This window comes from Bombyx mori, chromosome 21 (assembly GCF_030269925.1).
Source record: "Bombyx mori chromosome 21, ASM3026992v2".
NCBI lineage: Eukaryota > Metazoa > Arthropoda > Insecta > Lepidoptera > Bombycidae > Bombyx > Bombyx mori.
The window spans coordinates 13,879,354-13,889,961 of NC_085127.1; the positions used below are offsets into that span (position 1 = coordinate 13,879,354).

General features: G+C 38.3%; 2 protein-coding genes across 2 annotated transcripts in view; one reads left to right on the forward strand and one right to left on the reverse strand.

Moving 5' to 3' along the window:
- The window catches only part of LOC101743168 (AP-3 complex subunit beta-2), a 24,338-nt gene extending 22,721 nt beyond the window's left edge, over window positions 1-1,617 (forward strand). Inside the window, exon 22 of the mRNA XM_038018378.2 lies at window positions 977-1,617. Within this exon, the coding sequence (XP_037874306.1) occupies window positions 977-1,142 (166 nt within the window). The 3' untranslated portion in view covers window positions 1,143-1,617. The remainder of the gene's footprint in view (window positions 1-976) is intronic.
- LOC101743308 (putative nuclease HARBI1) lies at window positions 1,611-8,252 on the reverse strand. The gene is made up of 6 exons (XM_004925031.5): window positions 7,859-8,252; window positions 7,487-7,677; window positions 6,854-6,983; window positions 6,008-6,149; window positions 5,169-5,559; window positions 1,611-4,410 (listed from the first exon to the last, which is right to left on the reverse strand). The coding sequence occupies exons 1-6, from the start codon at window positions 8,162-8,164 to the stop codon at window positions 4,179-4,181; spliced, it is 1,392 nt and encodes a 463-aa protein (XP_004925088.1). The 5' UTR covers window positions 8,165-8,252; the 3' UTR covers window positions 1,611-4,178.
- Between the last annotated feature and the right edge of the window lie 2,356 nt (window positions 8,253-10,608).

A 10,608-nucleotide genomic window follows, 5' to 3' on the forward strand; every position in this document is an offset into this window, starting at 1 on the left:
ACAACGATAGTTTCAGCTATCACAAAGCTGAGCCGCTGCCTTTTTATCTCCACTGTGTTCGTATAATATATTGTAATATTGTTTATAATTAGAATTTTTATGTCATGTTAATTGAAAATTTATTTGTATTTGTATTGTAGAGTATAAATACAATTATTATTATTATATAATACTAGCTGTACCTGTCTGCTTCGCTGGGCATTTAAAATTAACATTATTATTTCTCACCCCCACAAAGATTCTCATCATTAACGCCCCCGCAACTGGTGTAGGGAGTCCAACATTCATATAAATATTAGCCTATCCATTAAGTACATGTATTTTCGACATGGATACCAAATTTCAAGTCAATTGGATGCATGGTTCAGCAGTTATAACGGAACATCCGTAAAAACCACTGTAGATTTATATTTTTTTTTTAAGAGATTTTATGACCTGGTAACTAAGACCTTTAAGTCATGTCTTATTTTACTTTATTTTCTTAATTTTATGAAAAATGATAATATGGAGTGAAATGAAATGAAGATGATCAATTTGAGACATTAATCAACTGGGATGAAATTTAATGAAATGAGATGATATGGGATGAAATATAATCGCAGTAAAATGGTGGTCATTTACTGAGATTTTTTCAGTGGACTTTTTGGAGGAACCCGAGAAGTTACGTCCAGCAGCTTTGTTTCATTTTCCCACATCTGTGCACTTTCACAGATATTAAACAGTTAATAAACCACCATTATTACACATTTAAACCTGAAGAAACACTAAATAGACAAAATAAAACAAATCACACAACTTCACTATTCGCGTTTCCGCCAAAAAGTCCTGTAGATTTATATATTAGTATAGAAGGAAAGATTGTATAAAAAAAAAACTATGGGCTCCGTTAACCAGTTAACACCAGGAGGGCCGTGAGCTCGTTTTCGACACCTAAGCAATAAAAAGCAAGTCCTGTCTGATCGGGTTGCGTGCGCAGGTTCGCGGGGCGGCTGCTGTCGTCCCAGGAGCTGGTGCTGGTGGCGGTGCGGCGCGGGCGGGGGGGCGGCGCCCGGCGGGTGTGCGCGCGCTGCCCCAACATGGCGGCCGCCTCCATACTCGCCAACGACATCGCGCAGGCCTTCCACAAGCTGCACGCGGTCTAGTCGCGCACACGTGACGTCACCGCGCATGTGACGTCACCAGTCTCGACCGAACCCAGATAATTGTCCACAAACTATTTGTTTTAAAACTCAACATACACAGTATGTATATTATCGCGGACATTGCAAAAGAATATGAATTTAATCCGAAGTCTTTAAATAGTGAAATACCCTCTTATTGTATGCCAACTGGCAAGTAAAAATGAATATGTCCTATATTGTAGCGAATAAATAGAAATAAAATTAAAATACTTTGAGAACAAACTTTTCATAAGATCAAAAATTGAAAATGTACATAAATTATCAAATTTTATTAATTTGTTTAATTATAAGATATTTTCTTATACGTAAGTTTTTTTTTTTTTCTATATGTACTTAGATTATGTATAGATAATGAATCCTTATACCCACAAGTACTTATCTACTCAGTAAACGTAATGTAATTATTAAATGGAAAATAAAAAAATCTAATAATTTTTCATATAGTTTTATTCGTTGTACATTAAAAGTTTTGTACAAAAACAAAAAACTGCATTAAATCAATGTAAATATATTTAACTTACAAGGTAAACATTAAACTATAATTAGTACATCAGTACGAACTAAACAGAATACGTATAATATAAAATAAAACTAGAGAGATTCAACTTACAAAAACGCACCGTTGCAATTTTTCCTATACATTAATAGTTTCGTGTTGTTAACATCGTGACAGCCGTAATTGTGGCATGTTGTCTGGTGAGGCTCCACGGACCGCGAGGGCAAAGTCTCGAGTGCGCCCTGACAGCCTCAGCCAGGGTCGAGCATTCTCTCGTGGTGACTTGAGTGGCTGCCACCGGTCTGCAAGTGATACTTCTTGCTGTGGGCTGGGTGACGTCAGTCTCATAAGTCGTGCTCGACAGGGGAATGATAGCCTATATCAGGAGTGGCCAACCGCTAGATCGTGGCTATTAGTTCAGTCGATCGTGGCAGGACAAAAAATATAAATACATAGAACAAACTGCGCAACGTAATCACCAATCATGATCATGCACGTATCATCTTCATCTTGTATCATTTGTTAATGACCATTACGTCACATTATTTATGATCACTTCTACACAATAGTTCTCTTTTATTATATAATTTCAGGTTTATTTTAATATCTATTACAAATGAATTGCTGTTCGTTAGTCTCACTAAAACTCGAGAATGGCTGGACCGATTTGGCTAATTTTGGTCTTGAATTGTGGAAGTCCAGAGAAGGTTTAAAAGGTAGATAAATATGAAAATAAAAATAATTATTCTATTATTTTTATGTAATTAAAAAAATATATATATAAATAATAATTTTGTTTTTCCCTTGAAGTGTCCCCCTAATTAAATAAAATTAATTATTATATTACTTATATTTAATTAAAAAAATATTAATTATAAATAATAATTTTGTTTTTCCTTTGATGTGTCCCCCGTCGGACGAATTCCTTTTGATTGTTTTAAGTTTATTTTATACAAAAGCTTAGGTCTTTTATTTATTTATTGAGGCACTACGAAGTCTGCCGGGTCAGCTAGTATTTAATAAAAGAAAATACACTACCTGCTTATTTGTATACTGAACTACATTTGTTTCATTAAATTTCGAGAAAGTTCATTGATAGATCGCAGTATTTCGTCAGCAGACAGTAGATCTTGGTTCTAATCTAGTTGGCCACCCCTGGCCTATATCCTTTCAATTCAAACTATTCTCGGACCGAATTCGGTTGAAATCGACTCAGCGGTTTGAGTGTGAGGACTTGCTTTCATATTTTTATTATTATGGCCCCACAGAATGTTTACTTAAAGCAGAGAAGCACACTGGCCAGACAACATTGGACCGATACGAAACTCTATAGAGATCACTAAAGCGAGACTATCAGCTGCCTTGAAAGCTCTCAGTGAGATAAAAAAAATCATACCAACAATATGTTACAGAACACCAGTCTTTTAAAGGAACGACGAGGGGAAATATAGTTATTAGTATTCCCAATAATTCCTAATACATTTATGTTTTCTAATTATATTTTACAAAGCACGCAATGTATCACGTAACGATGTTCGCGCGAGGTCAACGCACCCGCGCTCTCAGCTCGCTTTCCTACTCTCTAATATGTCTTACTCTTCTAATCTTGATTATCAATCACCACACGCCCAACTCTGCAGTGGATATATTTATTGTCACATTAGCAGTAGAACATTTTGTTATATTGTCTGAGGAGATAAATAGATAGTCAACTCACGGTACATGGTTTACATTACTAAATTAATTTTAAATTATCAAATTTAGATAATTTAGTTTGTGGTCCAAGAATGAGGGCTGAGTTTAAGAATTGGTGGTCGAACCCAACTAACACTAGGTGTCGCTCGTCCAGATGGAATATGCGAGGTAATCGCGCGATAAAATGGGTGTACATTTTTTCGAGCAAGTTTCGATATCTGTTCGAGATCCGGCAACAGTAGAGGGACTCCGCGGACGACGCCCCCCCCCCGCTCGATGGAGACGGCACGGCGCTGAGAGGGAAAGAAATAACCCCCCTTCTCCCGTTCCTCCTTCTGCGAGGTAATAGTCAAGCATCGCCTGCCAGAACTCATCATTGCTGATCAACGTAGCCTCATCAGTCGACAACTTCGGGTGCGGGTCGCAGCCACCGCAGTGGTGGCTGTAACTGTAAGCTGTCCAGTGGCGAGCAACAGCGTAGGACTGCTAAGAACGACGTCTCCTGGTATCCGAACCCAAAATCACTGGGTCGCTGCGGTAAGGCACTCACCGACTAACTTAATTTTTGTAAAACAAAAATATTTCTTGAAACAAAAGTGTCCTTTCTTGAGAAACTGTAGGCAGAAATATGTGGACTATTTCTCATGTTTATCTTAATTTCATTGTTTCGATTTGAATTTCAGAGTTGTTGAGCACAGCTTCCCCCGGTCCCTGGAAACGGTCGACCATTTTCAATATCGATATACATATTTATCGATATAAATGAACTTATATGTGCAAGTGTTGTCAACAGTCCCCCCCCCCCTTCAGTGCTGCGGGTAGTGCTCCCACCCCGGCTGCACGTTGAGACCGTAGCCCATGGATATGACGCGCGGCCTCTTGTTGGCCTCGTCGTGCAGGTGCTGGTAGTGGGGCGGCGCGTGGTGGTGGTGGTGCGGGGGGGCGGGCTGGGGCGGCGGCTGCGGACACGCCACTGTTGCGTTCTTTTTTCGTTTCTTCGTACCTGATTCAGGAGCTACTCTTCTTTCGTTCCATAACCTACAAACAATTTTTTTTTATATTAGTTTACTCAATGATCCTGCTATCATCGTGGATGATGGTAACCTTCCAATCGTCCGTCTATAGTAACAACCTTATGTTCTAAATTCTATATCTCTAATTCCTATTTGAGTGTTGCATGTTAAGTATCTGCTTTGTAACCTGTCCTGCATAGTAGTGCATAGTCGCCAACCATGAGTGTTTTAAGGTTCCAGGTATTTTATTTTATTAAAAAGCATATATCATTAAAATTATAATTAAACGTAACATCTGGAATCCTCTTTTCGTGATAATGAAAACTAAAGTCAAACAAACTGCAACGCCTCAGGATACTGTTAGTACATTCTGTGTGAAATGACACATCAAAATCTATAAATCTATTTAATAGAAATATAGAAGGTAGTTCGCACATTATTCAAATATCGACGCATAACATGTGATTTGGTCACGGAAACTAAAGTATTCAAGTTACAAAAGAATGCATACAGTCCTGAAAACAAAAATGAAATAAGTTTTTTTTTAAATAAGATAAGACTTAAATGTCTAAAAAAAAATTAAAATATTGCTTATATAGGTGCACGAGCTCACAGCCCACCTGGCGTTTAGTGGTTACTGGAGCCCATAGACATCCACAACGTAAATGCGCCACCCACCTTGACATATAAGTTCTAAGGTCTCAAATATAGTTACATATTAGTTATCTAGCTTAGAAACATCTTTAATCATATCTTTTGAAATTAAACATTTAGGAAACAAACCTTTCAACCAATCTGGTCCTGATCTGCATGCCGTCGTGGTCCTCGATCTGCTTCCGCGGCACGGGTCCGTTGGCCACCTTCTGCTTCATTGCTTCCAGCCTCTCCTCGGCGGGCGCCATCTGGACCGCGGGCACGCAGTACTGTCCGCAGATGTTGTGCAGCACGCAGCACGCCACGATGAGCTGCGCCACGCTGGGCGGGTCCAGCTGCTTATTGCAAGTCGCTTGGAGACATTTCCATCTGCTTTTCAGCTGCTTTATCGTTTCTAAGACGGCGCTGTGGGCTTGCGAGTGCATGGTGGAGTAGTATTTCTCAGGGGAGACTGGGGATTTCTTCGTTATTTTCGGTATCGGAACCATGAGGTATATCTTTTGAGTGTAGTGCGGACCACCTGTTGAAACACAAGAATACAAGAGAAACGCACAACCTAATTGGTACATACAACGATCGTAACAATATAGAATGTTACAAATTATAAATCGGAAGAAAACAAAGACTGTATTTCATAGGAAATATAAGAATAGAATAGGAACACATATTTTTTGTTATTGCCCTTGCAGGCAGACGAACATACGGCCCGCCTGATGGTGAGCGGTGTGCACCCCTCAAGGACTTCAGCAATGCTGCCTACAATTACATATTGGTTACCAATAACAGTTGCAAGTGTATATGGACTTGTAAGTGAATAGTTATTGATTCAAGAAGATCTTGGACTGATGAGATTCTTATCCGATTGTATAAAGCATGCAGAATTGGTAAGAGATGAAGCAGATGCATAAACTCAAAATTTCTTAAAAGTTAACTGTACAATCAATAGCTGAGCTTGATACTATATGTACCTATGAGCCAGCAGTTCTCTCCAGATCTGTTCAAGCTATCCAGATCGTTCTTGACAGCGTGTCTCTGCAGTATAGCATCGTGAGACATTGCACCTCCCGCAGTAGAGTCCACACTCAGTATATTGCAGTCACTATCACAGATCTGAAATATACAATACCCGATTTAAAGCAGTTTGTAACCTAAAGAATAAGTTACCTGGTATGATTTCTTTTTTTTTACAATTTCTGCTAGTAGAGGGGCTTATGGCCTACCTACCTCAGTAGCAATTATCGCTCATAGACATCAGAAATGCTGCTGCTTACTGCTTGACTGTATCATGAGGCAACTATTCTGGTGCTGTAATTCTACAGACAAGTGCGAATTTTTCACATAAAATATGTACTTGTCCACCAATGAAGTCCAAGATGACGAAATAATATTATTATAACTATAAAAGTCAAACCATAACCATTATTTGCATTATCAGAGTGATCGTCTGGAGGATGGGTTGCCTCAGTACCATACCAGTACAATTCAGTAGTCAACTGACATTTACTCATGGTAGAGCTTATTTTGAGCCCACATGATTAACTACAGTTCCCAGTTACGCATTCCAGTTTAAAGGTAGACATAGCCTATACTATACAGTTAAAACATCCCTAATGTCTTAAAATGGGTGACAAGAAACACATTGAGATGTTTATAGACTATAATAACCACTTAATATCAGGTAGGCTGAATTTTGTTCATCCATAAATGCAACATAAAAAAAAATTAACACTTTCGTAGTTCAAACTTTCAACCTCTTCAATAAAACAAGTTAACCACAAACAATTGCAAAGGAGTATAATGATATAGATGCTTACAATTTGAACTTTCTTTGAATGATAGGATTTGTTGTGATGTAGCTTCTGGTCATCTTCAGGCCGGGCAATAGGAACATGTGTGCAGTCAACACAACCCACAACATTAGGAATGCCATACTTCATGTAGAATCTGAAAAACAGTATTATTACCTGTAATAATTTCTAGTGATGATAGTTGCTGTCAAACTTAAAATTTAAACCTGATTGACTCGGTGGTGCAGTACCTAGTTAGCGCCCCTGACTGTTGTGCCAAGGGTGGTGGATTCAATTTCCACATGTAAACATTTATATAATAAATAGATCAGCTTGCTCTTTGTCTGGATGTCTATTATTTTTTTATTATTTTTTTATTGCCCTTGTAGGCAGACGGCCCACGTGATGGTGAGTGGTTACCGTCGCCCATGGACTTCAGCAATGCCAGGGGCAGAGCCAAGCCGCTGCCTATTATCTATATATTATATATGTATCTAAACATATAAAGTATTTATGTCAGTCTCTAGTGACCCACAATACAGATGGTTATGCATGATTTGGCCCCAGTTATTTTTTTAACCTCAGTTGAGGGTTAAGCAGTTTTTAATTTTCATAATTGCAGAAGAGGACAAGGAAAGCACATTATTTTTTATTCCTTACCTAGTTTTAATGACATCCCGTTCATTTCTCAAATGCGGGAAGTGTATATATTTTTTAACAATGGCTGGGTCATTCAGAGCTTCTGTGACTTGCTTAACTGCTGTTGTTGCAAAGTACTGATTTATGCTTGAATCCATTTTTGCCGTTCTCTGATATTTACCTGTTGCGTAAAATGATAGAGTTGCTAACACCTGAAAATTAACATTAGCAATGAATATTACTCATATATCCTTAATTAATATCTTATTTATTATTTTGAAATAATTTTAAAGTTTGTTATAGTTTTCGCGGGAGAACTGTCTAAATACAATAAACGAATTAAAAAACGTCATTTTTATGTACAATATTGACATCTGTTACAAAGAGCCTTACTTTGTTCTCGATTGAAAACTCGACAAATTTTGTTGAATCTGGCATTACAGGTTTCAGTTCCTCACAGAGATTCCTGACTAAGTTTTTTGATAGTCTGTATGTGTCTATAAACACAGTATCGTCGAGATCGAAAGGATAACAATCCTGTGGTTTGCTACTTCTTTTTTCGAGCGTCGGCACTTTCTCTACGGGTCTCGGCTCTTGGGGCTTCTGTGTGTGCGACGAATCCCACTTCAATAGCTCAAATATCTCAGGCTCTTCGTCTACAACGGAAACGTATACTTCCTCGGGTGGTTTTTCTGCCATTTTTAGCCGATTTAAAATTTTATTTAGAAATAAAATACACGCAAAACGCGTTGTCGATTTGACAGATCGTTGACAGTTGATTGAATTTTTTGGAACTTTTTCTAGTTTTCGGCAAAAGGAATAATATTAATAAGTCTTTTAGAATTTTTATAAATTAAAATGTTTTTTTAATAATATATGCTAATTGATTTCGTGAATCTTCAACAATAAATATGTTTATACGTTTTTCAACTAAGAATCTACTTATAGTACCTATTAGAAAGAAAAACTGTATGTAGTACCTCTAAATTCAGAAAGTCCTTACCGGTAAGAACAATTTGATTCTCGTCATATCGATTGTTCATTGACATCGACTATACATGCAATGCTTTTCCGAGCCTGCAAAGACGTGCCTCCTTGCTTTCAACAGGACGGCGATCACGGCTCTTTGATCTAGCAATTTAACCTTGGACCAAAACTGTCATAGAAACAATGGCTACCGTTATTTCTGTACAGTGTTCGGTTATGATTGCTGGTTTTCCTTCATTTTTATTTAGAAAATATATTGTCCTATTCATTTTTTGCATTGGATTATAAAATATCTAATTTTATGCTCAAATAGTAATATGACATATTGTAGGATTCGCTGTTTAAAAATCTTCTGATAAGTATTAAGGTTCTTAAAAGTGAATTAAGAATACTAAAAAACTTTTACTGGTGATAGGATTTATTGTGACCCCACATGAGTAGAGATCATCACTCTACCATAAGCCAATAATGCGTTTCAGTTTGAAAGGTTTTTAATACAATGACTACGCTAGTCATTGTATTAAAAAAAGAGATTTAGAACTCAAGTCTCGAGTTGAGTGGTGGCATGTACATTGTTGATGTCTGCTCCGGAAACCACTTAACAACAGATGGGCCATGCGTTCGATCATCGTTTGTATGAAATCGTTTGAAATATCTTTAAAAATCCAAATTTTACAATTCTCTTCCAATATAATAGTTGACGAGAAAGTACTTAATATGACTTTGAACTAGTTGTGTGATCTTTATTGATGCATGGTGACATCACTGCGTGCATCTTATTGTTAGCTGGAATTTCGCCAATACTTTGGTGGGTGTAGGCAGGGCGACGACTAAATTCCCAATCTAGTCTGAGGTTCGAATCGGGCAGAAATCACCCGAGGCAGATGTCAACCGCAACTGTATACAGTGACGCATTTGGCGCGAAGCGTGCTACTCATCGACGCCCTAGCCACACAACACTGGATCGACAGTCGACGGCTTCACAACCACTCAGCCTCCCGGTCGGCGGGCTATCAAAATTTTGAGGTTATACGACAACGGCAAAATCTACCCAGCGGGTGTAATTGCTCAGTAGATCGACGGTCCGAGTGTTGTTTTTTTTCTACTTATTCTATGTAGTAACCTGGAAGGGTTATACTACATTTTCCCGGCGAGTAGGTTTTTTTTTATTGCTTAAATGGGTGGACGAGCTCACAGCCCACCTGGTGTTAAGTGGTTACTGGAGCCCATAGACATCTACAACGTAAATGCCCACCCACCTTGAGATATAAGATGTAAGGTCTCAGTATATTTACAACGGCTGCCCCACCCTTCAAACCGAAACGCATTATTGCGTCACGGCAGAAATAGGCGGGGTGGTGGTACCTACCTGTGCGGACTCACAAGAGGTCCTACCACCAGTAAACGTCAAGTACGTATTTCATTAGAAAAATTGGTATCTGCCAGCGGGATTCGAACACCGGTGCATCGCTAGATAGGAATGCACCGGACGTCTTATCCTTTAGGCCACGACGACTTTTTGAGCTCGCGGGGCTATAACCTGGTGAAGAGTGTTGTTTTTCGGAACTTGTATAGGTATATGCAAGGTTATTTTGAAAATGTCGTAAGCTAGATTTAGGCATCTGTCAAATATCTTGTGTTCTGTGATGGCTACACGCAACAGAATTGATTCTTTCTTCACTTCACTTTCTTTCTTAAATCTTTCTCGCTGGTAGCCAAACACGCGTAACTAGGAGACCCGTTACATTTAGGAGGTCAGGATTCCGGCACAATCCCAATCCCAATCCCAAACCCGGGCTCGATGGCAGCCAGTTGTTGCATAAAAAGAAGAATGTTCTCTCACCAGGATGTTAAAATAAATATTACCGATGACATAATTTCGGGACAAACAAAAGTTAAGGCTAATTATGCAAAATACCTGTAAATTAAATATTGTATTGCATTAAAGATTTAGGCATTTAGCTGGCCAATTTATCAAAATGTTTTTTTAGTTAAAAAAACCTGATATTACAATTTGTAATCTTCAAGCTTCCGCTTCATGGCTCCAATGTAGAGTCATTTAATTTTGTTTAATTTAGCGATATCTAGTCTGAAATGTAATAATTTCGATTTGAATTGAAAAGCTACTCCAGTAGCTGGGAATAGTCAAGGTTTTG

Coding starts and splice junctions, on each gene's coding strand:
- LOC101743308 (XM_004925031.5), bottom strand. CDS start 8,164: ATGGCAGAAAAACCACCCGAGGAAGTATACGTTTCCGTTGTAGACGAA. Junction 5,560..6,007: donor AGAGAACTGCTGGCTCATAG/GTACATATAGTA, acceptor GTGTTTCAACAG/GTGGTCCGCACTACACTCAA. Junction 4,411..5,168: donor AGGACCAGATTGGTTGAAAG/GTTTGTTTCCTA, acceptor AATTGTTTGTAG/GTTATGGAACGAAAGAAGAG.